Raw genomic sequence first — 27,810 nt, 5'->3', positions numbered from 1 at the left:
CAGATTGCTCTTCATAAACAGAAGATACAGCAGAGACATAGATGCAGGCTGGTTGTGCAATAATTAACTTCTACATAATCAACTCATCATTGTCTTAAGTTATTTTCCATCTAAATATTTTGTTATAGTATTTCCATATGAAAAACTGTATATATCATGGCTGTCCAGTGTACATCTTTCCCTTTTGCTATTTTATAATATTCTTCTTTAAATTTAACTGGCTTTTTGATTTACTCCTAAGATATTTTGATAGTTTGTATCTTGAGAAAACCATACATCTTGGACAGCATGCTAGTGTCTCAGTTGGAGATGTCTAGTGTCATGGTTGTGGTTAAGGCTTGACAGGTGTATAAGGAAGGTAGTGTTTGGTTAAGGCTTGATAGGTGTATAAGGAAGGCAGGGTTTGGTTAAGGCTTGATAGGTGTATAAGGAAGGCAGTGTTTGGTTAAGGCTTGATAGGTGTATAAGGAAGGTACTGTTTGGTTAAGGCTTGATAGGTGTATAAGGAAGGCAGTGTTTGGTTAAGGCTTGATAGGTGTATAAGGAAGGCAGTGTTTGGTTAAGGCTTGATAGGTGTATAAGGAAGGCAGGGTTTGGTTAAGGCTTGATAGGTGTATAAGGAAGGTAGTGTTTGGTTAAGGCTTGACAGGTGTATAAGGAAGGCAGCGTTTGGTTAAGGCTTGATAGGTGTATAAGGAAGGTACTGTTTGGTTAAGGCTTGATAGGTGTATAAGGAAGGCAGTGTTTGGTTAAGGCTTGACAGGTGTATAAGGAAGGTAGTGTTTGGTTAAGGCTTGATAGGTGTATAAGGAAGGTAGTGTTTGGTTAAGGCTTGACAGGTGTATAAGGAAGGCAGCGTTTGGTTAAGGCTTGATAGGTCGGAAGGTAGTGTTTGGTTAAGGCTTGACAGGTGTATAAGGAAGGTAGTGTTTGGTTAAGGCTTGACCCGGTGTATAAGGAAGGCAGTGTTTGGTTAAGGCTTGATAGGTGTATAAGGAAGGTAGTGTTTGGTTAAGGCTTGATAGGTGTATAAGGAAGGTAGTGTTTGGTTAAGGCTTGACCCGGTGTATAAGGAAGGCAGTGTTTGGTTAAGGCTTGATAGGTGTATAAGGAAGGCAGTGTTTGGTTAAGGCTTGACAGGTGTATAAGGAAGGTAGTGTTTGGTTAAGGCTTGACAGGTGTATAAGGAAGGCAGCGTTTGGTTAAGGCTTGATAGGTCGGAAGGTAGTGTTTGGTTAAGGCTCGACAGGTGTATAAGTAAGGCAGGGTTTGGTTAAGGCTTGATAGGTGTATAAGGAAGGCAGTGTTTGGTTAAGGCTTGATAGGTGTATAAGGAAGGCAGTGTTTGGTTAAGGCTTGATAGGTGTATAAGGAAGGTAGTGTTTGGTTAAGGCTTGATAGGTGTATAAGGAAGGTAGTGTTTGGTTAAGGCTTGACCCGGTGTATAAGGAAGGCAGTGTTTGGTTAAGGCTTGATAGGTGTATAAGGAAGGTACTGTTTGGTTAAGGCTTGATAGGTGTATAAGGAAGGCAGTGTTTGGTTAAGGCTTGATAGGTGTATAAGGAAGGCAGTGTTTGGTTAAGGCTTGACAGGTGTATAAGGAAGGTAGTGTTTGGTTAAGGCTTGATGGGTGTATAAGGAAGGCAGTGTTTGGTTAAGGCTTGATAGGTGTATAAGGAAGGCAGTGTTTGGTTAAGGCTTGACAGGTGTATAAGGAAGGTAGTGTTTGGTTAAGGCTTGACAGGTGTATAAGGAAGGCAGCGTTTGGTTAAGGCTTGATAGGTCGGAAGGTAGTGTTTGGTTAAGGCTCGACAGGTGTATAAGTAAGGCAGGGTTTGGTTAAGGCTTGATAGGTGTATAAGGAAGGCAGTGTTTGGTTAAGGCTTGATAGGTGTATAAGGAAGGCAGTGTTTGGTTAAGGCTTGATAGGTGTATAAGGAAGGTAGTGTTTGGTTAAGGCTTGATAGGTCGGAAGGTAGTGTTTGGTTAAGGCTTGATAGGTGTATAAGGAAGGTAGTGTTTGGTTAAGGCTTGACCCGGTGTATAAGGAAGGCAGTGTTTGGTTAAGGCTTGATAGGTGTATAAGGAAGGTACTGTTTGGTTAAGGCTTGATAGGTGTATAAGGAAGGCAGTGTTTGGTTAAGGCTTGATAGGTGTATAAGGAAGGCAGTGTTTGGTTAAGGCTTGACAGGTGTATAAGGAAGGTAGTGTTTGGTTAAGGCTTGACAGGTGTATAAGGAAGGCAGTGTTTGGTTAAGGCTTGACAGGTGTATAAGGAAGGTAGTGTTTGGTTAAGGCTTGACAGGTGTATAAGGAAAGCAGTGTTTGGTTAAGGCTTGATAGGTGTATAAGGAAGGCAGTGTTTGGTTAAGGCTTGATATGTGTATTAGGAAGGCAGTGTTTTGTTAAGGCTTGATAGGTGTATAAGGAAGGTAGTGTTTGGTTAAGGCTTGATAGGTGTATAAGGAAGGTAGTGTTTGGTTAAGGCTTGACAGGTGTATAAGGAAGGCAGCGTTTGGTTAAGGCTTGATAGGTCGGAAGGTAGTGTTTGGTTAAGGCTCGACAGGTGTATAAGTAAGGCAGGGTTTGGTTAAGGCTTGATAGGTGTATAAGGAAGGCAGTGTTTGGTTAAGGCTTGATAGGTGTATAAGGAAGGCAGTGTTTGGTTAAGGCTTGATAGGTGTTAGGGCTGTCAATCTCCCTCTATAATCAAATTCGAATTTCAGTGCTTTATACATTTTAATATTCGAATTATATTCGAATATTTTAATTAATTTTTAATTGAATTAAAAAAAAAAAAAATTTTTTTTTTTGGTCTGAGTGAATTGTTGTCTTCTCTTATGTTATGTTCTGATTCTAAATATAGCTGAATCTTTGGGTTTGACCAAGTAAAACTTTTTCTAAGCATTTTACCAAATGTAGATGGAAAAGTGAATGGTGGATGAATATTCAAAATAATATTAGGCTTATCACAAATTGTCCAGCAATGATGTTTATTTAAGAAAACATGTTCCTTGTACAATGTACATACATTCATTGCATTAGAAAATAGGTCAGATAACCAGAGCTTAGTTAATATTCATCAGTGATGTATTGGTGCTGTCTGAAATGCTAAAATGAAATAATTGATAATAAAAAAAGACACAGCCTTTGTTTGAGCTCCTTATCAATAAACAAATAAGTAAACTTTGCCAAAACAACAATGAGCCATGAACAAAAAAAAATCAGTCACGTATTGCACTTAAGAGCTACAGGTTTACATTCAGTATAGCAGCTTCAACAGTCAACTTCAGTTAACAATGAATGAACATACATTTTAAGAGCTACAGGTAGGTTTACATCAGTATAGCAGCTTCAACAGTCAACTTCAGTTAACACTCTTTTCTTCAAGTATGTTGTCAGAACTTGTCACTGTTCTAGTGTTCTAAAAAAAAAAAAAAAAAAAAAAATTTTTTTTTTTAAATAAATAAAAATTAAAATATTCGTTTTAAAAAAATAATAATAATCGAATTTCGTTCATAATTATTAAATTCGAATAATATTCGAATATCAAAATTCGTTTCAACAGCCCTAATAGGTGTATAAGGAAGGTAGTGTTTGGTTAAGGCTTGATAGGTGTATAAGGAAGGTAGTGTTTGGTTAAGGCTTGACCCGGTGTATAAGGAAGGCAGTGTTTGGTTAAGGCTTGATACGTGTATAAGGAAGGTACTGTTTGGTTAAGGCTTGATAGGTGTATAAGGAAGGCAGTGTTTGGTTAAGGCTTGATAGGTGTATAAGGAAGGCAGTGTTTGGTTAAGGCTTGACAGGTGTATAAGGAAGGTAGTGTTTGGTTAAGGCTTGACAGGTGTATAAGGAAGGCAGTGTTTTGTTAAGGCTTGATAGGTGTATAAGGAAGGCAGTGTTTGGTTAAGGCTTGATAGGTGTATAAGGAAGGCAGTGTTTGGTTAAGGCTTGATAGGTGTATAAGGAAGGCAGTGTTTGGTTAAGGCTTGATAGGTGTATAAGGAAGGTAGTGTTTGGTTAAGGCTTGACAGGTGTATAAGGAAAGCAGTGTTTGGTTAAGGCTTGATAGGTGTATAAGGAAGGCAGTGTTTGGTTAAAGCTTGATATGTGTATTAGGAAGGCAGTGTTTTGTTAAGGCTTGATAGGTGTATAAGGAAGGCAGTGTTTGGTTAAGGCTTGATAGGTGTATAAGGAAGGCAGTGTTTGGTTAAGGCTTGATAGGTTTATAAGGAAGGCAGTGTTTGGTTAAGGCTGGGTTCACACCGGCGACCCAAGCCTTGCCTATGCCTTGCCTTTACCCACGCTTTTAAATAGGCGTCCGTTTTAGTCAACGAGGCTGTGTACACAGGGTGCCTGAGCGTGAACCCTGTGTGTACCCACGCCTTGCCTGTGCCTTGCTGATTTTATCATTTAGGCGTGAGTTCTATTTTCACGCCGACAAGGCGCGTGCAGGCAGGCTTTTCTGTCAAGCCATGAAAGAAAAACGCGACAATATCCGTGGGAAATGGCAAAGTCAACTGAATTTCAAAATAAAATGGAGTTACTACAACAGTGTTGAGCAGAGAGAGAGAGAGATTGACGGGTGGCTATCACGTGGGGCTTTCTCCCTGTCTGCAAACAAATCTTCATGAGACAGAATAGCCACCGAAGAAGCAAGATGGACAATGTTGTTGTGCCAGCACATATTCTTGCAAGATCACCTCTCTAAAATGTCAGACTATAGTCAGACCTGGTTATACATATCCAGCATCAATAGAACATTAAATATATTATCAGATTTATTTTACCTACCCTACCCATGATAATTCGGGACCACACGTGAAAAAATACAGTCGGGAGAGAGGAGAGGCGCTTGTGACTGGGCTCAGGTTCAGCGTGGAATAGGCGTCCAGTGTGATCGCAAAAGCGTGTAATAGGTTCACGCCCAGCTCAAGGTCTGCAGGCGTAGGCGTGGGTTGAGGCAAGGCAAGGCGTAGGTTCTCTGTGTGAACTAAGCATAAGGCTTGACAGGTGTATAAGGAAGGCAGTGTTTGGTTAAGGCTTGATAGGTGTATAAGGAAGGCAGTGTTTGGTTAAGGCTTGATAGGTGTATAAGGAAGGTTGTGTTTGGTTAAGGCTTGATAGGTGTATAAGGAAGGCAGTGTTTGGTTAAGGCTTGATAGGTGTATAAGGAAGGCAGTGTTTGGTTAAGGCTTGATAGGTGTATAAGGAAGGCAGTGTTTGGTTAAGGCTTGACAGGTGTATAAGGAAGGCAGTGTTTGGTCAAGGCTTGATAGGTGTATAAGGAAGGTTGTGTTTGGTTAAGGCTTGATAGGTGTATAAGGAAGGTTGTGTTTGGTTAAGGCTTGATAGGTGTATAAGGAAGGCAGTGTTTGGTTAAGGCTTGACAGGTGTATAAGGAAGGTTGTGTTTGGTTAAGGCTTGATAGGTGTATAAGGAAGGCAGTGTTTGGTTAAGGCTTGATAGGTGTATAAGGAAGGCAGTGTTTGGTTAAGGCTTGATAGGTGTATAAGGAAGGCAGTGTTTGGTTAAGGCTTGACAGGTGTATAAGGAAGGCAGTGTTTGGTTAAGGCTTGATAGGTGTATAAGGAAGGCAGTGTTTGGTTAAGGCTTGATAGGTGTATAAGGAAGGTACTGTTTGGTTAAGGCTTGATAGGTGTATAAGGAAGGCAGTGTTTGGTTAAGGCTTGATAGGTGTATAAGGAAGGCAGTGTTTGGTTAAGGCTTGATAGGTGTATAAGGAAGGTAGTGTTTGGTTAAGGCTTGATAGGTGTATAAGGAAGGTAGTGTTTGGTTAAGGCTTGATAGGTGTATAAGGAAGGCAGTGTTTGGATGACTGATGGACACTATCACTGAACATTATATCTCGTATATTCCAAATGACCCTTTAGACACACAATGTAAAAGCATGAAGCTGCACAAACAGGCACATGAAAGCTCAAACTTGTACAGAACACACTTGGTGGACGACACTGTGCATAAACAAACACACACAGTCCTGTGTATGCTACTGTTGGCAGCAGTCCTGATGATTTGATTGGTTTGTTCATTAATATGCAGAGCTTCAGCGCTAATCCCACTGGCTGCTGAGGGAGTCTGGGAAATGTGGTTCTCTCTCAAGTGTTCACAGGTTACATCAGGCTCATAGAGGTCAGGTTATATATTGGTATATAAAGACTTATAGGGATTGTTTACTAGGCTATAGAGATTGCATTTTTTTCTGGACAAAACATTGTAACGTGTCAGAAGACCTTGAATTGAATCAGGAATATGTGCGCCTCTCAGAATCAAGTATGTGAGTAGAGTAGAACCCAGGCCTGTCAGGAATATTCATTACTATATCAAATGGTTTAGTAGAGTATAACCCAGGCCTGTCAGGAATATTACTTAGTATATCAAATGGTTTGGGTTACCGTATATACCTTGTTATTGCCTTGTTTTTCAGGAGAGAACAGGTTGACATTAGAATACATTAGATTAGATTGAATAGAAATTGTGTGTAATATAACACATATCAAAATTGCTGAGAGGAAGAATGTGTTGCTTGGATACATTTGTGATCTGTGAATAACTTTTTTCTTTTTCCTTAGAACAAATCATCTTAACAGTAGCACATGTTTACAATGTCACAGATCCATAATGTGGTTAGTTAAAGGGACGCTCCACCGAAAAACAATGCTGATGGTCACAAATGTCCAAAAACTGTCAACAGTTTTGCTTTGTAGAAATTAATTTAGGGGCACTTTACACGAGGACGGTTTCCTATGGAAACGGGGAATTATTTTATCGTTAGTGCCTCCCTTTTAGACGGCGACGGCGAATTCGCGCTTAGGAAACGACACATTTTAAAACCACCCTCCAGAGTGAAATTCTTGGTGACGCTCCCCGCTGAGCTCACTTTGGAACGGCACATTTCAGAAACTCTGACGTGCCTGCACAGGCGAAACACGCGATGCCGTGCGCGAGTTGGCAACCAAATAAAACGTCAGTATGAATTAAGTTTGGCAACATTCAGAATTAAGCTACACTGCGGCCAACTTCAGTTACATGTTCATAACGTTACTGCTGCGAGGAGCCGATGGCTGTACCCGGTCGGCATTTAACGTTATAGTTACAACGCACGTCGACAGTGTTTTCTCACTGCCAGTAGCAGTAGGGTGACAGATCACAGTCAGCGCTCCCGGTCCTTGCTGCTCGTTAAAGATTTCCAATAGGCGTTATTCTGATAAACTGGTCACATATATGTTACATTCTCACCCGACAAATATTAAAACTTTAACAGTTTGGGGATTTTTTTTAGCTTGAAAAAAGCTTTTTGGCAAGTCTAAATGACTGCGGAAAGTGTACTCTACTTCCACGTTTAAAGCGAAATTACATCATGCAGTAAGCGTCCTTGTATGGGCAAAGAATAAGGTGATCACACTGCCACCTAGCGACCTGGCATGTACATTACGGCGTTTTAAAAATTCAACAGCGCTCATGTAAACAGGGAGAAGGTGTGAAGGAAACGCTATTGTGTCGTTTCTTTCAGAAACTGTCCTCATGTAAAGGGCCCCTTAGCTTGACAGTTAGTTATTGAGAGTTGATTTGAGTAAAGTTGTGGACCAGTGATGTCATTTGTACATGAAATTAGGCTAAGCCCTGCTAGCTGAGGAGGGTTTGCCTGGTGTGACATTGTTCCTGTGGAAGATACAGTGGCCTCATAGCTTTCTCAATGTCAATCCATTATTGCGGTTATATAATTAGACAGCAGAAACTTTACAACCCCAGAGCTTGTCTGACATCACAAGCTTCTAAACAGGCTTGTCTTCTGGCACGGCACGTATGATTAGATGACACAACAACAATGTTACACACACACCCTCCCACAGCAGTCTGCATGTTACACACACACCCTCCCACATCAGTCTGCATGTTACATACACACCCTCCCACATCAGTCTACATGTTACATACACACCCTCCCACATCAGTCTGCATGTTACATACACACCCTCCCACATCAGTCTGCATGTTACACACACACCCTCCCACATCAGTCTGCATGTTACATACACACCCTCCCACATCAGTCTGCATGTTACACACACACCCTCCCACATCAGTCTGCATGTTACACACACACCCTCCCACATCAGTCTGCATGTTACACACACACCCTCCCACATCAGTCTACATGTTACACACACACCCTCCCACATCAGTCTGCATGTTACATACACACCCTCCCACATCAGTCTACATGTTACATACACACCCTCCCACATCAGTCTGCATGTTACACACACACCCTCCCACATCAGTCTGCATGTTACATACACACCCTCCCACATCAGTCTACATGTTACACACACACCCTCCCACATCAGTCTACATGTTACACACACACCCTCCCACATCAGTCTACATGTTACATACACACCCTCCCACATCAGTCTACATGTTACACACACACCCTCCCACATCAGTCTGCATGTTACACACACACCCTCCCACATCAGTCTGCATGTTACACACACACCCTCCCACATCAGTCTACATGTTACACACACACCCTCCCACATCAGTCTACATGTTACATACACACCCTCCCACATCAGTCTACATGTTACACACACACCCTCCCACATCAGTCTGCATGTTACATACACACCCTCCCACATCAGTCTGCATGTTACATACACACCCTCCCACATCAGTCTGCATGTTACACACACACCCTCCCACATCAGTCTGCATGTAACATACACACCCTCCCACATCAGTCTGCATGTTACATACACACCCTCCCACATCAGTCTGCATGTTACACACACACCCTCCCACATCAGTCTGCATGTTACATACAGTACACACCCTCCCACATCAGTCTGCATGTTACACACACACCCTCCCACATCAGTCTGCATGTAACATACACACCCTCCCACATCAGTCTGCATGTTACATACACACCCTCCCACATTAGATGACACAACAAAGTTGTGTTGATTTCATGTTACATATATACACACCCTCCCACAGCAGTCGTCTGACACATCAGTTTGCAATGTGACTTCTCCTTCCACCTGGCTGCTGTTGGGACAAGTGCTATGTTGTCTGCTCTTGTCCTCACTTTGAACTACGCTATGCAACATAACACCCATGATGCAATGTGGAAAGTGCTTCTTCTATGATGTTGCTGAAATAATGGACTTCCTCTGTGGTGTTTTGACAGCTCTTTTGTGTTGTGATTTATTTTACCGACAAATACAACCACATCACAGCCACATGACATTTGTCTTGTTCTGTGGTGTCGGGCACATCGTTATTGTGACATTCAAAAGTTGTCTTGTTCCCTGGAAACCACCAGGCATCAGCCACATCATAGCCTCTCTTTTTTTATACCATTTTGGCGTGTCGGATTCATTAGGATTCAGGATTCATTACTTGTCTTGTGGTGTTCTTGACAAATACAGCCACAACAGAGCATGTCCAGTTTTTGTTTTAATTCCCAATGTCCCTTTTCCCATATATCCTCAATTCTATTTCCTATATATTATGTATTCTGATTGTATATATTCCTAATGTAAATGTATTGTTTCAGAGCCCTGGAGACCAACAAATACAACCACATCTCAGCTACCTACTACCTGCTTGCAGAGAGGATCCTGAGAGAGAAACAGGAAGAAGTGGTCCAGACCCGCTCCTCCAGCCCGAGCAACATCAAGGCACAGTTCAGGTAAAGTACACAAACACACAAACACACACACAGACTCTGATCTTAGCGTCATATGATTTTTTCCCGCAATGCAGAAGACACAAACGGAATCACGGAATTTTGTAATAAAAATGGAACGAACAGCAAAACATGCAATATTGCAGAATTTTCCATTTTGGCTGAGACTGTAAAAAACAAAGGGCTAATTATTGTAGTACAGTCCTGCATGAACACTATCGGAGCAACAAGAAGATGTGATGACATTAATCAAACCATCATCTTTAGAACTTGTATTTGGACTACAAGCCTATTATTATCGTACCCAACCATGCTGTATTTGTTGTACTGCTGCGGCCTTTGCGGACTCTTCCTTTTAGGGGTCTAGTGAACACTGACAGTAAGACATTTCACTTCTCATCATCATAATGTCCATCTGAGTCATAGTATGCTGAGTAGAGGGTCATTGACCTATCTCGCTCCACTGCTTCACACTCCAGCCTGAGAGTCACTTTAGACTTGGCTGGATCTCAAAAGGCTTTAGGAGAGCCCAGCTTAGCCATAGTCACTTTAGACTGGGCTGGATCTCAAAAGGCTTTATGTCCATCCTCAGGTCCACTGGGCATCTGTTTGCATTGCTGGGAAATGCCCACTGGGCTTTGGGGAGAGAGAGGAGAGGAGAGGAGATGAGACTCTTCCAAATAAGGAAGAGAAGAGCGTAAGAAGTCTCCAGCAGGATGGCTCTGATTATAAAACACACTCCCTCGTTCAAATAGATGATCTAGATTTAAGGCCTTAAAAGTATGTTAGTGTTTTTAATGCAGAGGTGTTATTTTTCACCATGCGATGACAGGATTCTCTGGGCTGCATGTCTGCTCTCTGCTCTTAGATAAATACTGAATACTGTAGTCGTACAATATGCAATCCCCCCCATTTATATCTCTTTTACTAAATATTTTTGGACTTAATGTGCCTTAGAATTGATTTAGTGTTGTCCTTTTTCAGATGCCTTTTTATAGTTTGCAAACTTTCATTTGCTATGCCTGGCCCTGAGTTAGGAATGTTGAAGAGAGAGGAGTGGGGGGACTAGAGGAATCTTCAATAGGACAACCTTGTGATGGGAGAATGCTGGTGCAGCTCATTCCACGCTCCTCTCTCCAGTGGGGTTCTGGTACTGTAGGATTGGATATGGAAGACAGAGTGGAGGGAGTCGAGGAACATGGATTTGGGGGGGAAATAAAAATAAATAAAAGGGAGCAAAGCAGTAGAGGTGAATGGAAAATGTGTGTGAGTCCTCAGCTGACTCCCTGCACACTCCTCTGTCTCTTGGCAGTGGGGTAGAAGAAGACAGAGGCGTGTTGGAGGATGTGCAGTACAGTACTTAAGGGTCGGAAGTGTTTCTCATCTCAGGTACAAGAAGAAACACCCTAACCCTAACCCAGTTTGAGTAAAAAGAAATTAGAAAAAGATAAAAGAAAGTAAATTCAGCTAAGGCAGGGGTGGGCAATTATTTTTCATGGGGGGCCACATGAGAAACCCAGATTGATGCCGGGGGCCGAACAAATATTGTCATGTCGTAGTAACCCAGGAACTTTGATGATAGAGAAGACCACAAAAAAATGTCCTCGCTACCAGAGAGCCAGATTTTGCTGAGGGCTGGGGCTGAACTACGCTGGTGTGAAAAATTTGGGGCATTTGAAGTCAGGTTTAGAGGAATAACTCATTTTAAATTAACAGTTGTGATGTCATTATTCAGTCTTAAACACCAATATTTGATCCTTTTCTCACTCACTCCTATGTCACCACCTGCTCTCCCTGCAGGGCTTGATATTAACTTTTTTGACCACCTGCCAATATGGCTGCTAGATTTTAAAGTTACCAGCCAATTACAATTTCCACTAGCCAAACTGTTTTTTTTTTTATAAACCAGAATATGAGTGGGTTAATTTAAGCCAAGTATCAGTAAATGGTAAATGGTAAATGGCCTGCATTTATATAGCGCTTTTATCCAAAGCGCTTTACAATCAGTAGGTAGTCTACATTCACCCATTCATACATTCATACACCGATGGCGGCAGGCTGCCACGCAGGGTGCCTACACACCATCGGGAGCAAGGAGGGTTAAGTGTCTTGCCCAAGGACACAACGACAGCAGCTGGGAGGGAGCGGGGATCGAACCGCCAACCCTTGCGTCATTGGCCGACCCGCTCTACCTCCTGAGCTAAAGCCTGAGCTAAAGCCGCCCCTCAGTAAGTGGCCCGGGATTCTCAAAGCCTGTGTTGAGTGTCACACGAACAAAAATGCACTCTTGAAGCTAGATAAATCCAAAACCAACAAGTTAATTATTTAAAATTTTACTTCAATGTAGAACAGTCATTTCTTACACATGAGATTACTTTTAGTCTTTTAGTCATTAAGATTATTGAAAGATATTCCATATTCCAGACTGAAATGTTATAACAGAAGTGTTGGCCAGAAGTATTGGCCAGAATGACATGAACATTTGGACACTTATTCAGTGGGTATCTTGCATGTTGCGTTCAGGTGCACTGTAAAAAAAAAAAAAAAAATCCAGCGGGTGCCACACAGGGGACGGGCCGCCAGTTGCCCAGGTCTGAGCTAACGTCAGCTAGCCCTCTAGCTGGCCAATAGCCCAAATATTAAAATATGGTCATTACATCTCACTATACTTTAGAAAACAAACATAGAAAGGAAAAGTGATGTGAGAAACATTAGCCACTTCTAAACATGAAGTCTGGACCATGTCCGGCTAGCCAGAGCAAGATATTTTCCAGGTTTACCTTTCTAGACATGAGGGGTCTTTGTTTAGAAACAGCTGGAAATGGGATGTTTTTTCTGCCAAGTAGAGTGGGCGGGGGGAGCGCGGAGGCGGTGGGGTGTGCGGTGCAGAGGAGAGCCTGAAGAACAGAACTGGGCGCTATACCCAAAACGCGCGCACAGGTCTCCATACACTGCATCCACAACATGAGATCTCTGCCAAACACTTTTCTCCACTACTCCATAATGCACGTGTCTCACTGTGAAGTTCCCAATGCATTCCAACGCATTCAGGCGATAACGTGGGGTGGCAATGTGCCAAAAAAAGTGAGCGCTTGCCGTTGTTACACCGCCCAAAAGCCACCAGTCAAAATAGTGGTCGCACCGTCGCACTAACATTAACCTGTGGATGATTTTACAAGTGGCATTCAAGTCATATCTGACTAGATTTCAATGTATTTCTCCCCACAAAGGTTAGGCTATATCTCTCGATATAGGCTGATGCAACACTACCCCTGTTTGGCACTCTTTTCCGCGTAGTATGTGATCCACGTTGTCTCGCTATGAAAAACATCACATATTAAAGGGATAGTTGGGTTTGTTTGAAGTGAGGTCCTATCAGCTAGTGAGATACACTAACTTAATTAGGTACAGTGTTCTGCAGGCTGGGCGCATTGTGGAACGAGACCGCGCACTCAGAGCAGCAGCCAAACCAGCCTTTTCTCTAAGTACGGGTTACAGAGGACTTGGTTAAGGCTTGTATTATACTATCACTCAATAGTCAATACAAAAAATAAACATTTTTATAGAACCCGAAAGCCTAAAGCTGCTTAGTCTGCAGATAAAACACAAAAGGCATAGCAATTTAGACTATTTTTGGCATGTTACTGGCAGGCAACTAAATGTCTAAATGTTGCATTGGGGCCAGTTTTATTGAAGTGATGGGGCAGGCATGGAAAGCCTCACTATAAGCCATCATATGTGTCGTTTCACTTTTTACTGAAAAATGCTCCCTCTACATTAAAGAAAAGACACTAGGTGATGTAGACTGGTGTTTTTTAATGTACATGTGCGCATTTGTTTTCCTTATTATTGGTCTCTATATAACTAGATCATGACTGCCCAGCAGCTAGCTAGCTACGTTAGCTTAACGTTAGCTTACATGTAACGTTAGTGGGTTGCTTCTGGAGTTAAGACACAAACCCTGGACGTTTCATTTCGGGTAAAGCATGAGGTTCTCTATAGTTTATGCCAGCTCTGGGAGTATGAAGTGCTTTAAATGCGGGTATGTTTGGTCACAACAAGCTTGAGGACCGCTGCCTGCTGAACTAGGTAGGCCACAACCAGCTAGCTAACGTTAGCCACCACAACAGCTAACATTAATGCCATTGACTGTATGTTAACACATTGAGTGCCACAGCGCTTCAGTAAAATTGTCTGGAGCCTGTGCCAGATTCACTTCCATTCAGTTGAAAACAGCTATAGAATTTTTTCTATTAGGGCTATATGGACAGGGCTGGACTCTAATGAAACATTGGACACTCTCAAATTTTGTTTCTAGACAGTTCCATTATGAAATGACAGCCTCTGAAAGAAGAGCACTTTCAAGGGTTTTCTGCTGTCTTTTTTTACTTTTCAAGATAAAGTCACTTTTATGAATACTTTTTGCACTCTAATTTCAAGCACATTCACTGACTCTAGCTAATATTTTCTGATGTAGTGACATGGTGTAGTTCTGTGCAGCCTGCGTGCCCCACCCCCCTCTCCCCCCCTCCCCCCCCCTGAGCTGCAAACTCCTCCCCACACGCACACAGTCTATTTTCGCAGCCTCCGTTTTTGCCCCGGGCGGATCCCAGCGCGACAAGGAAATGCCAGCGCGACAAGGAAATGCCAAACGGGACTGAAGGAAAAGGTTTGGCTGTTCGGCGTAGGGTGCTGCCTGTCTGGCAGGGAATCGTGTGGAGAAACTATATGCAGACAGATAGACAGAGGCAGGGGAGCTCAGTTGTGGGCGCGGATCGCAGCCAACTGTCAGCTGCAGACAGAGCAATCTATATGGCTCTGGCTGCAGCATGCATCGGTGTCTCTTTGATCACGGCTTTCTCCTGCACAAAGTAAAGGATCTGAGCAGGGTGGCGCAGCTCCCGTGTAGATTTTTAAGGTGGCGCCGTGTGATCCCTTGAAGGGATTCATGCTCACTGGCTGGGTACGACCTTAAACAGCAGAATTATGGAATAATATGAATTATGATTTTAGGACGTCCACAGACGTCCTTGGCACTTCTCGTTACTTTTTTTTAGGACGTCCACAGACGTCCTTGGCACTCAATGTGTTAACGCCAAACAAATCCACTGCCTCCTCCCCACGTTTGGTTTTTTACGTAACGCCAGCTCAGACTTCCCCTCAACTCAGAAACCTTGTGGGACATGTATGGCAAATTGCAATAGCGTTGATTTGTTATCAACTGAAACTGAACAGCCACACTGGAGGTGGCCATGTTTCGCTCAGCTGCTTGTAACGTCACGAGCACGCGACAACAATGCTCCGCTTCCAATGCAAAACAAAGCCAAGTTGGCCAATAATTTATAGGTCCGATAAATATCGTGCATCCCTAGCCGTTTTGCTAATGATGCGGATCCTGTACTAGCCGGGGCTCAGATGGTCATGATCCGCACTCGCGGGAGTGCACATAAGGCGGATACTTGTTTCTAAACATGCAGGCCGACCGGCTAGCAGCTGGTCATAATCCGGATTTCACTGTATGATTAGAAGGGCCTTGGGTGTGTGTGTGTGTGTGTGTGTGTGTGTGTGTGTGTGTGTGTGTGTGTGTGTGTGTGGATGGGATCTGAGCATCCGTTTAAAAACCAACCCTTCCTTTGATGGAACTAATATTGCTTGGTAGACAATTCAAATACGCTATGGACCTGTATTTGACGGTTCTCTTCATGTAGTTAGTTTTTGGTCTGGTAAAGTAATCTGAGCACCACTCGCCCCTCTGGTGGAGTGTGTATGAATATTTGAACTATAAATTATGTCGTTGAAAATAAATTTAGGAGTTTGAATAACTGTGAAAATATATGAGTAGGTTGGCCGAAAGCCTTTGCTCAACACTAAGCCATGTAAGACGTATATGCATGTCAGCTACGATAGACCTAGGGGAGCACCCCAGCACCAGCCTAGCTGCTTTGTTTTGTGCTACTTGTCACTTCCCTAGTAGACCTTTAGACGCAGATGACCATACCACAGAGTTATAATCCAAATGACACAGAACTAATGAACAAACAATTTGTCGAAGTAATACTGGTGTAACAAATGATGCACACTTTTTCTAGTAATGGCAACTGCTCTACCCGTCTTGGCAACTATTTTGTTGATGGTGAACAATCAAGTCAGAGTCCAGGAAGCTTTGCTGTTTTTACTTGTTGTATAGATTGACCCTCTATCTGTAAATTCATTTTAGGATTGTGTGATCACCTATAATTAGAGCTGAATATTATACAAACTGTTTTGGATATGTTAAGTATTTTTATCCAGTTATATATGATGTTAAGCTCACCAGACAGGACCCGATTAAGCTCTGAGCATGTGGGTGCTGCGTAGTAAAGTGTAGAATCGTCAGCATACATAGTCATGCTAGCCTGTCTAATCGCACTGAGGCCACCTCATGTACGTTTGTTTGTTTATTTATTTAAGAAAAAGGGACAATGCACATTAATTAACATGAGTACATGAGTCCATCATGTAAATGTGCCAGATTTAGCCATACAGGCTAATTTTCATCTGCGGGCCCTGGCAGGTTGACGTTGCGGACCATCAGACTGCAGGATAGATTTCTGCCTCTCTTCATCAAGCATTACTGAGGCGGATGTTTTCCTCAAGACCCCGGCCAGCGCAGAGCATCTCCGAATGGGGGGTGGAGAGAGGGCAGCCAGGGTCAAAGACTGTGACCAGAGATCATCCTGTGTTCAGCTGCCTCATACTACACAGCAAGCTATTTCTGTTGTCGCCCTTTTAACTTGCCAGCTGTGTTCTCAATCTCGGCCCACAGACTTTGACTTCCCATGCTTAGGCTTCTCAGCTGTACTGCAATGTTGAACCCAAGGATGCTCACCAAGATCAAGCTGCACCAAAAAGGGCTTTTTTGAAGGATTGTCAGATAGCGACTTTATTTATCCTGAAGGTAAATTGTTTATAGTGATCTTGGTAGTCAAAAGGTTTGGAGGGTGAAAACATCAGAGGAGCACAGATGAGTCTTATGATACAGTGTAGTTCCCTGCTTACATGATACCCTGGTAGATAAGCATACTGTAGGGAAACAACTACGAATTCGCAATAGCTGCGACCACATATGCAAATTTCCCAAAAGCAGGATGGCAGGGGCAGCTCACCCTGCTCTGCTCTGCCTCTGCCATCCTGCATTTCGAAGTTTGCCCCTCCTCCCACACCCACTTTTAGTCAATTGGCATGAATCCAAACACACACCTTCACACACACAGACACACACACTCTCGCTTTCTCTTGAACTCCATGCCAAATTTCAGCCTCCTAGTGCACACACTGTGCCCGCTAAAGGGTGGTGAACTTTTTGTGGACCGACCGACCAACAGAGTGACTTATAGAGCTGCTGGTTGCAGCTAATAATATAATAATATTTACAATAGAAAAACCTGGTGTGACTTCCTCCACACTCTAGCAGTGTTACTATAGACCAGGGGTGGGCAATTATTTTTCATGGGGGGCCACATGAGAAACCCAGATTGTTGCCGGGGGCAGAACAAATATTGTCATGCCGTAACCCAGGGATGGGTAACTTTGATGATAAGAGAGGGCCACAAAAAATGTCCTCGCTACCAGGTTTTGCTGAGGGCCGAACGGCGCCAGTGTGAAAAATTTGGTGCATTTGAAGCCACGTTTAGAGGAATAACTAATTTTAAATTAACAGTTGTGATGTCATTATTCAGTCTTAACCACCAATATTTCATCCCTTTCTCACTCACTCCTATGTCACCACCTGCTCTCAGGGCTTGAAAATAACTTTTTTGACCACCTGCCAATATGGCTGCTAGATTTTAAAGTTACCAGCCAATTAGAATTTCCACTAGCCAAAATGTTTTTCTTGAAATAAACCAGAATGTGAGTGGGTTAATTTAAGCATAAGTATCAGTAAGTGGCCCGGGATGATCAAAGCCTGTGTTGAGGGTCACACGAACAAAAATGCAGTCTTGAAGCTAAATAAATCCAAAACCAATGAGTTAATTATTTAAATTTCTAATTCAATGTAGCCTTTTAGTCATAAAGATTATTGAAAGATATTCCATATTCCAGACTGAAATGCTATAACAGAAGTGGAGTATTGGCCAGAATGACATGAACATTTGGACACTTATTCAGCGGGTATCTTGCATGTTGCGTTCAGGTGCACTTTTTTTTTTTTTTTTTCAATTCCATCGCGGGCCACACAGGTGGCGCCCGTGGGCCGGATGCGGCCCGCGGGCCGTAGTTTGCCCACTATGCTATAGACCTTATTCGCTAACCCTGGCTGCACCATATTGTTGACATACCGTCCTGCGCGCACACAGCGCTGCAGCTGACAACTAGTAACAGCCTTATTGTCGTTTCTGTTCCATTACAAAATAGCGATGGTAATGACAGCAATAAAAACCCCAGAGTTGTCGTTTGTATGCTGTAATGCCTGTAATAAATAAACAAAAGAACGAGGTGAACAGACTTTGCTGTGAGGAGCTGTCAGAAAGTTTCACCTGTCTCTCTCCCAACTATCCACACATCTCCTGTGCTGCTGTATCCTCCGTCTCGCTCCCTTAACGTCTGTGGACGGTAGAGATAGAAACAAACCACGGGGACTTTATTGCTGTCATTACTAGGACTCCCGCTCACTTCCGCGCGCAGGAATCCACACAGAGTATAAAAGCTCCACACATTTTCATTTTTGGGTTCAGTTCGTCTTTAAGCTGAAAGTCTGCACATGAAGCAGATGATAGAAGTATAAGCTATTGAAAGCCCAGATGAGTTGGTCTGGATGAAATGGCATTTTGACCATTGATGAATCAGGATATTGGGGTGGGACATAACGCGGGGAGGGAGGGATCATTCAAAAGTGTAAATCATTTGGATATCAGTTACGGAGAGAAACAGTTCTATTTGATGAAAGGGGGAGGGATTGTTCAAAAATCTGTGATGACATTATTGGTTGGGAGTTCTATGTATGCAATGGCGTAACCATTAAATTAAACGTTTTCCAATAATAAAAGTAATTTCTTTTTTATATAATTGCATACAAGAATATGAACAATATGTATTTTTTGCCATTTATTGTTCAGTATGTGTATACTGTAATATGGCATGGAAAATGAAGTAACAAGGTGAAACGTTTATTTTCCATTTCATTGTGACTTTAAATTGGATGGCAGTACAGCAGCACAAAAGTCTCAGAGGCAGCCGCTGTGTGTGTGTGTGTGTGTGTGTGTGCGAGCGAGCGAGCGAGCGAGCAAGCAAGCATTTCAGTTAGTGTGTTTGTGTGTGTGTTTGCCTGAATGCAGAATCCATATTCTTTTGACGCAAGCATTCTTAAGTCGGTAACAATGCAAGTGTGTGTGGCGACACCTGCTTGTGTGTGTGTGTGTGTGTGTGTGTGTGTGTGTGTGTGTGTGGCGACACCTGCTTGTGTGTGTGGGGGGGCTAACGGGGATGTTTATTGCCTGCCATGGGAATAATGGTTTTCTGAGTGTACCCGCTCCGTCAAGGGACCGGCTCCACCTCGCTGTTTGTTTTCAGCTCTCACCCGTCAACAGGAAGCTTCCAGAAGACTGTTTGCTGAGCTCTATAATCAAGTTCAGCCACTCACTCACCGGCACAAACAACAAAGGCCAGCATCTCTTCAAACAGCTTTTTTTAAATCTTCACCTGGTGTTAGAATAGGTAGTTTCAGTGCATTGAAACATCATCCAAAGATGATGAGGATTGCCTTGGGCCTTGCTTTTAACATTAGAGGTCAAGTACCCAGGTCATTGCATGCTTTGTCGTTTATACTGTCATTTGAGTCCTGTACTACTACATCGTCTCAAATCACATTCATACTGTATATAGAGTCCTGTACTACTACATCGTCTCAAATCACATTCATACTGTATATAGAGTCCTGTACTACTACATCGTCTCAAATCACATTCATACTGTATATAGAGTCCTGTACTACTACATTGTCTTAAATCACATTTATATATAGAGTCCTGTACTACTACATTGTCTTAAATCACATTTATATATAGAGTCCTGTACTACTACATCGTCTCAAATCACATTCATACTGTATATAGAGTCCTGTACTACTACATCGTCTCAAATCACATTTATATATGGAGTCCTGTACTACTACATCGTTTCAAATCACATTTATATATATAGAGTCCTGTACTACTACATCGTCTCAAATCACATTTATATCGTATATAGATTCCTGTACTACTACATCGTTTCAAATCACATTTATATATATAGAGTCCTGTACTACTACATCGTCTCAAATCACATTTATAGAGTCCTGTACTACTACATCGTTTCAAATCACATATATATATAGAGTCCTGTACTACTACATCGTCTCAAATCACTTTTATATATAATTGAGTCCTGTACTACTACATCGTCTCAAATCAATTTTAGAGTACTGTACTAATACATCGTCTCAAATCACATTGATATATAGAGTCCTGTACTACTACATCGTCTCAAATCACATTGATATATAGAGTCCTGTACTACTACATCGTCTCGAATCACATTATATAGAGTCCTGTACTACTACATTGTCTCAAATCACATTTATATATATATAGAGTCATGTACTACTACATCATCTCAAATCACATTTACTGTATATATAGAGTCCTGTACTACTACATCGTCTCAAATCACATTTATACCGTATATAGATTCCTGTACTACTACATCGTCTCAAATCACATTTATATATAGAGTCCTGTACTACTACATCGTCTCAAATCACATTTATATATATATAGAGTCCTGTACTACTACATCGTCTCAAATCACATTTATATATAGAGTCCTGTACTACTACATCGTCTCAAATCATTAGGTGTATCCGCTAAAGTTTTTTCTCGTCTAGACGTTTTGTCCAGACAGAACCAGCGTTCTGGGAGAATACGTTCTGGGAGTATACGCTAATTTTTGAAACCGGGTCCCAGAGTGAATAAATCTGAAGACGCCACCCTTGCATTTCCGTGTTTGCAACCCATACGCATCTTTCCTGAACCGATGACGCCATAGCCCCACCTCTCTCCGCCAGCAACAATTTAGGCTTACAGTGCACTAGCGTTCGTGCTACAGCAGCTACTGAGCCTGTTAGGGTTCTTGCAGCAAAATATAATGCTCCTCTATTATTACCACCGTCAGCAACAACAAGTGGACACGGAGAACAGCGTGTACAACATCCTCAGAGCTCCACAGCTGACTCTTCCCATCCACCCCTCCCCTCCCTTCATCGGTTATTTCCCAGAAGGCTTAGCGGCGGCTAAGTTTTTACAATAACACAAACAAAATCAGGCTAAACGTGTTAGATAGAAATAATATTTATTTGTAATACAACATGCAATTCTGGAATATTTTAATATTGGACAAAATGGAATGAAATGAAATGTAAACCCTGAGTGTAATGGACATACTCGGGATGCTCTATATATATCCCTCGCAAATACAACGTGAATAGTGAAGTGAGAGGTTTGACGACCACACGGTTGCACTGTGATGTCCACCTTTTGGCAGTGTTACAGCGCCACTTACCGGCCTGTCATATATACTACAGCGGCTTCAGTGGTTTCATGTGGATACACACATTTCTTGAAACGATTCCGTGTTTATGGAAAACTTTTCTTAAACGAAAAAAAAAGGTCACTTCTGTCTCCGTGTGGACATGGCCTTAGTGAGGCCTTTGTGCAGTAGCTCTATAAAACAGTGACAAATGTCATAGAAAGCAGAGTGTGGACATAAATATCCTTCCACCAAAATGACATCTGTTGAGTGCATTAGATTGATTGAGGCCTGTTTAACAGCAAAAGACCTGATTGGATTAAATGTTGTGAGGTAAAGCAGAGTTCAGTGATTGGATTAAATGTTGTTGTGAGGTAAAGCAGAGTTCAGTGATTGGATTAAATGTTGTTGTGAGGCAAAGCAGAGTTCAGTGATTGGATTAAATGTTGTTGTGAGGCAAAGCAGAGTTCAGTGATTGGATTCAATGTTGTTGTGAGGCAAAGCAGAGTTCAGTGATTGGATTCAATGTTGTTGTGAGGCAAAGCAGAGTTCAGTGATTGGATTAAATGTTGTTGTGAGGTAAAGCAGAGTTCAGTGATTGGATTAAATGTTGTTGTGAGGTAAAGCAGAGTTCAGTGATTGGATTCAATGTTGTTGTGAGGCAAAGCAGAGTTCAGTGATTGGATTAAATGTTGTGAGGTAAAGCAGAGTTCAGTGATTGGATTAAATGTTGTGAGGTAAAGTTCAATGATGGCAGGGGTTTCACTGAGGAGGTTGATTTATTGATACCCCTGAAGTGTGGTCATCCTTTACATGTTTCAGTGCATATTTAAAGTCATTGGAAAACCTCTCTCACCTCTTCTCTGCTGACTTGCATTTTTTTCCTGACCCCCCCCCCCCCCCCCCCCATTTTCTCCCCAATTGTACTTGGCCAATTCCCCCTGCTGCCCCGGTCGTGACGCTGCCCCACCCCCTCTGCCGATCTGGGGAGAGCCGTAGACAGTGGCGCCGGAACGAGTTTGCAATTAGGGGGACATTTTTTTTTTTTTTTTTTTTTTTTTAATTTTTAATTTTTTTTTTTTTCAATGTTTTTTTGCCGGCTCCCGTCAGGGCGCCGGCAAGAAAAAATTATGTTTTTTTGAACGTCTGGATGATTTTTAGCCATATTTAGAGGAATATCTCATTTTAAATTAACATTAGGATTATACTGTAGTGATGTAATTACCGTAAATTCCGGACTATAAGACGCACCGGTGTATAAGCCGCGGGACCAAAATTGACTATTTTTTTCTTCTATAAGCCGCACCGGTCTATAAGCCGCGGGTGTTTTGATGTTTAATTACCATATGAAAGGGTTCGTGCACAGAGAGGAATGTCGGGAAAGCGATGGCTGTTTGGGGAAGCTCCCATTTATTAACATTTCAACAAAACAAAACAAAAGTCAGGTCACTAATCCCCAGACAAAATCACACAACAATAGGCTATATGTGCAGCAAACCTGTAACCAGAGAAGTCAAGTCACTAATGCTCGTCTTCCTCTTCTTCCTGCGTACTGAAACCACCAAAGTCCTCATCTTCAGTGTCGGAAACGAACAGGTTCAGGGTGGCTTCGTCAACCACTCTCCTCTCTCCTTCATTGTCACTCAAAACCAACGAACTCCTCTTCATCTATAGCTGTGTTTCCATTACAGTTTTTCGCAAAAGAATTGCGATATTTCTACAACTTCGACAATGTACAATTGCGACTTGTAGGCGTTTCCATTGAAGTTGCGTTTGAGTGATTCCCCGTTGCAGCAGCTGCCACAGTGATTACGCACGGGGATCTGCCCCATATCCCGTCCCCTGCATGCTCAAATCCAACCAATGGTCAATGGAAATCCCAACATGAAGTTACAATGCATATAAACGAGCCTGATTATCAATTCAAAAGAAAATGAGTCGCAAAATGTTGCTGGCTGCGTGAATGCAGTCAGCGCGACAGGCAGAGGAAAAAAGGTAGCCTAATAGCCTACAACTGGTCCGATTTAGAGATGGAGGGGGGAAAAGGCTGATTTGGTTCTATAATTGCACCTGAAACGTGTGCAATGTATTAGCCTACTCACAGTCACTGTATTCACTTCAGACAGCACCACCGCACCAGTGTGTGCTTTTCATCCTCTCATCTCGCCGCTGTGCCAAATGCGCGCACACAGGCAGCCTGCTGTCACCATGGACCGATTTCTGCCATTAAACATTATCTAATTTGCCCGGCTACGCTTTTGCACAACACTCGTCTTTCTGCTAGGTAGCGTTGCTTCAAAGTTTTCCACTTGCTGCGGAGGTTTTGACACGGCTATCGAACCTTACTTACCAAACTTATTTTCCGCTCCTTTTCCAAGGGATAATATGGGTCACATGACGTGCAAATGCGAAAAATGTGTTTCCATTACACTTTTGCGATAAACTGCTATATCGACACGTCTGAAAAACCACCTCATGATCATCTACTGCTCGTTCTCATGCTGTCGAGAACGAGCAAAGCTTTTTTTTGGTGAAAGAATCCTCCAGGGCGCTTCTTGTTAACAGTCCGAGTGAGTGGCAGGTCGAACGTCAAAGGCACTTCATCCATATTTATGATCTGCTCCGGTTCGATGGAATATTCCTTGATCTTCCTTTGTGTGAATTCGCCGAAGTTTGTGATTTTCTCCTGGTAGTCGGGGGAGGGAGTTGATGGGCTTGTGGCCGTTTGCTTACCGTAATTACCATATGTAAGTGGTCACGCACAGAGGGGATTGTCGGGAAAGAGATGGCTGTTTGAGGAAGCTCCCATTTACCGTATTACCGTAACATTTCAACAAAACAACATAACACAACACCACCGTTGTTTATTTTTACAGTGCACACAGTGTCCGCGGTGTGGTGAAAAGAGGGCAAGAGAGGAAATTAAAACAGAAGTGGATTTATAGTTAGAAAGAGTGCTAAAAAAGAGAGATTTTTTTTTTTTTTTTTTTTTTTTTTCTGAAAAAATCCATAGATAAGACGCACCGTTATATAAGCCGCAGGGGCCAAAAAACGGGAAAAAAGCCGCGGCTTATAGTCCGGAATTTACGGTATTCAGTATTTTCTCCTTTTCTCACTCACTTGGTGACCTGCTCTCCCTTTAGGTCATTTTACAATTACACTACAACAGACAGCAACACAGGCAGAAACACTGAACTTATTATTATTATTATCACTTCGAAACACAGTGCAAAACTTGTCATCTCAACACAAAAATAAAATAACAATAACCGTATACGATTATAGCAGCAGCCAATGACAGTGAGTGCAAACAGAGTCCAGGTCTGTCTGTCTCTCAGGTGTAATAATCCCACAATGATCACGGCTTTAACAAGTGTCACAGGCTGTGTAAACAGTGTAAAGTGGGCTCTCTGTAATTTGATCCCTGGGTCTGTCTGTCTCAGGTGTAATAATCCCACAACGATCATGGCTTTAACAAGCATCACAGGCTGTGTAAACAGTGTAAAGTGGGCTCTAAGCGTCAGGGGCAGTTGCCCCCTCAGATTTAAAAAAAAAAAAAAAAAAAAAAATTTAGGGGGACCAAATTTTAAGGGGGACAAAATGTCCCCATGTCCCCCTTGTTCCGGCGCCAGTGGCCGTAGACTAGCACCTGCTTCCTCCGATACATGTACCTGATAGCGGGGAGCTTCACCGGCAGGACGTAGCACATGGGAGGATCACGCGATTCCCACCAGTTCCATTCCGCCCCGAACAGTTGCCCTGACTGACCAGAGGAGGTGCTAGTGCAGCGACCAGGACACACCCTTAATCCGGCTTCCCACCCGCAGACACAGCCAATCATGCCTGTATGGACACCCGACCAAGCCGGAGGTATCACGGGGACATGAACCTGCGACCCTCGTGTTTGTAGGCAGGGAATCTACCGCTACACTACCCGGACGCCCGTGGCTTGCAAATTGATTGTATAAATTAAATTAATTAAACTCTAGTAGCATATTTTGAACTTTGAAACACCAATATTATATTGGCGTCTCTTGTACCAGTAGTCACCACCAGTTTTCATCTTCATTTTGAAATGGTTACGCCTAGTCTAGTCTACATACTTCCTGCACTTCACATTGTGGATTCAGGGTCAGCCTTTACAAGGTCATGCTTTTGCAAGTTCCTCTGACCTCTTCTCAGTTATCAATATTGCATGCTAGGAAAAGGGGGGAAATGAATGCGTCAAATGAATGTTGACAGCCAATCTTATGTTAATATTAGAGGTTGAACCCCTGTAAGTGTGCTATAAAGTGAATATGCCCTGCGAAAGGGAAATAACACTTAACAGTGAGACACCTCCACATGACCTCTATGTACTATCAGCTACAGGCATAGCCTGTGACGTCACGTTGAAGGCTGGGTTCACCCAGGCTACCACCAAAGTGTCAATAAACTAATACAGTATATTACATTTTATCTCCCCTCCCCCTGCAGGCAGTCGTGGCCCACCAGAGTGGACATGCACCAGGATATAGAGGACAGCCTGGCTGCGTCTTCCATCTCCCACGCCGGGGGGCCCCAGTCCCCCGCCCGCAGCGCAGAGAACCTGCTCAACGGCCACCGCTCCAAGGGACTCCTGGAGCTGGGCCGACGAGAGGAAACCACCGTGACCGACTGCCCGGGACAGCCCGCACAGGTACAGTACCAGTCCACACCAGGGGGAACCAGCACTTTCACAACAATCTGTCCCAGTTTGTTTCACAGTTTTTCCAGTTTGCATGTAGTTCCTTTGATTCCTAAAGGACAGCAGAACACAGCCAGTACCTTTTATAAATTGTTATAGTTATCCACCCAGAGAATCCAAGATACTTCAGTGACCTTTAGTGATTTTCTAATGATTGTGGCTGATGATGTTTTGTCTGGTTCCAGGGAGCCTGTGCTGCTGCCCTGGGGCCTGCTCCTGGTTCAGCCTCTGGCCTCCACAGGACCCCCACACCCTCCACCTCCTCCTCCTCCTCCTCAGCCAAGCAGCGAACCTGCCTATTCAGGTACCACACATTCACACTTTGTTTTCAGGTTCTTCACATTATGGCTGGTTGTCCTTATTTTGTTTAGGATAAGATAAGGTAATTAATGTATTGTCTGTCACAACACAAAGTAACAGAAATCTTCCTTTGACAAGGCTTAACAGTGCACATTTAAAACCACGTGCGTGCGCGCACACACTCACACACACACACACACACACACACACACACACACACACACACACACACACTTGCCACGTCTTAAAAAGTTAAGACTACAACTGTCAAGAACAAACTGGTCAGAGTGCATATTTTAATTTGTTCAGGGGGGCGATGATGGCAGAGGGAATAAAATACTTTTTGTAGATGTTTTTTTCGGGCCAGTGGGTCTTTGTAGTGTTTACCTGATGACCAGTGGGTCTTTGTAGTGTTTACCTGATGACCAGTGGGTCTTTGTAGTGTTTACCTGATGACCAGTGGGTCTTTGTAGTGTTTACCTGATGGTCAGTGGGTCTTTGTAGTGTTTACCTGATGACCAGTGGGTCTTTGTAGTGTTTACCTGATGGTCAGTGGGTCTTTGTAGTGTTTACCTGATGACCAGTGGGTCTTTGTAGTGTCCACCTGATGGTCAGTGGGTCTTTGTAGTGTCCACCTGATGACCAGTGGGTCTTTGTAGTGTCCACCTGATGACCAGTGGGTCTTTGTAGTGTCCACCTGATGACCAGTGGGTCTTTGTAGTGTTTACCTGATGACCAGTGGGTCTTTGTAGTGTCCACCTGATGACCAGTGGGTCTTTGTAGTGTCCACCTGATGGTCAGTGGGTCTTTGTAGTGTCCACCTGATGACCAGTGGGTCTTTGTAGTGTTTACCTGATGACCAGTGGGTCTTTGTAGTGTCCACCTGATGACCAGTGGGTCTTTGTAGTGTCCACCTGATGACCAGTGGGTCTTTGTAGTGTTTACCTGATGACCAGTGGGTCTTTGTAGTGTCCACCTGATGGTCAGTGGGTCTTTGTAGTGTCCACCTGATGGTCAGTGGGTCTTTGTAGTGTCCACCTGATGGTCAGTGGGTCTTTGTAGTGTCCACCTGATGGTCAGTGGGTCTTTGTAGTGTCCACCTGATGACCAGTGGGTCTTTGTAGTGTTTACCTGATGACCAGTGGGTCTTTGTAGTGTCCACCTGATGACCAGTGGGTCTTTGTAGTGTTTACCTGATGACCAGTGGGTCTTTGTAGTGTCCACCTGATGGTCAGTGGGTCTTTGTAGTGTCCACCTGATGACCAGTGGGTCTTTGTAGTGTCCACCTGATGACCAGTGGGTCTTTGTAGTGTCCACCTGATGACCAGTGGGTCTTTGTAGTGTTTACCTGATGACCAGTGGGTCTTTGTAGTGTTTACCTGATGACCAGTGGGTCTTTGTAGTGTTTACCTGATGACCAGTGGGTCTTTGTAGTGTTTACCTGATGACCAGTGGGTCTTTGTAGTGTCCACCTGATGGCAGTAACTGGAAGGATTGTTTGAGGGGGTTAGGCTTGCCG

The 27,810-nt window shown here is 43.1% G+C and overlaps 1 protein-coding gene across 1 annotated transcript in view; it reads left to right on the top strand.

Moving 5' to 3' along the window:
• Positions 1–27,810, top strand: part of snrka (SNF related kinase a) — a gene marked incomplete at its 3' end in the record, with an annotated part of 142,314 nt that overhangs the window by 112,851 nt on the left and 1,653 nt on the right. Inside the window, exons 5-7 of the mRNA XM_083649811.1 lie at positions 9,590–9,724; positions 25,742–25,943; positions 26,177–26,295. Coding sequence (XP_083505937.1) covers positions 9,590–9,724; positions 25,742–25,943; positions 26,177–26,295 — 456 coding nt within the window. The remainder of the gene's footprint in view (positions 1–9,589; positions 9,725–25,741; positions 25,944–26,176; positions 26,296–27,810) is intronic.

The sequence above is a fragment of the Poromitra crassiceps genome (genome assembly GCF_964638095.1).
Source record: "Poromitra crassiceps genome assembly, chromosome: 1".
Classification (NCBI taxonomy): domain Eukaryota; kingdom Metazoa; phylum Chordata; class Actinopteri; order Beryciformes; family Melamphaidae; genus Poromitra; species Poromitra crassiceps.
The sequence above is the reverse complement of the archived record's forward strand: the minus strand, read 5'-3'. Positions and strand labels throughout refer to the sequence as shown.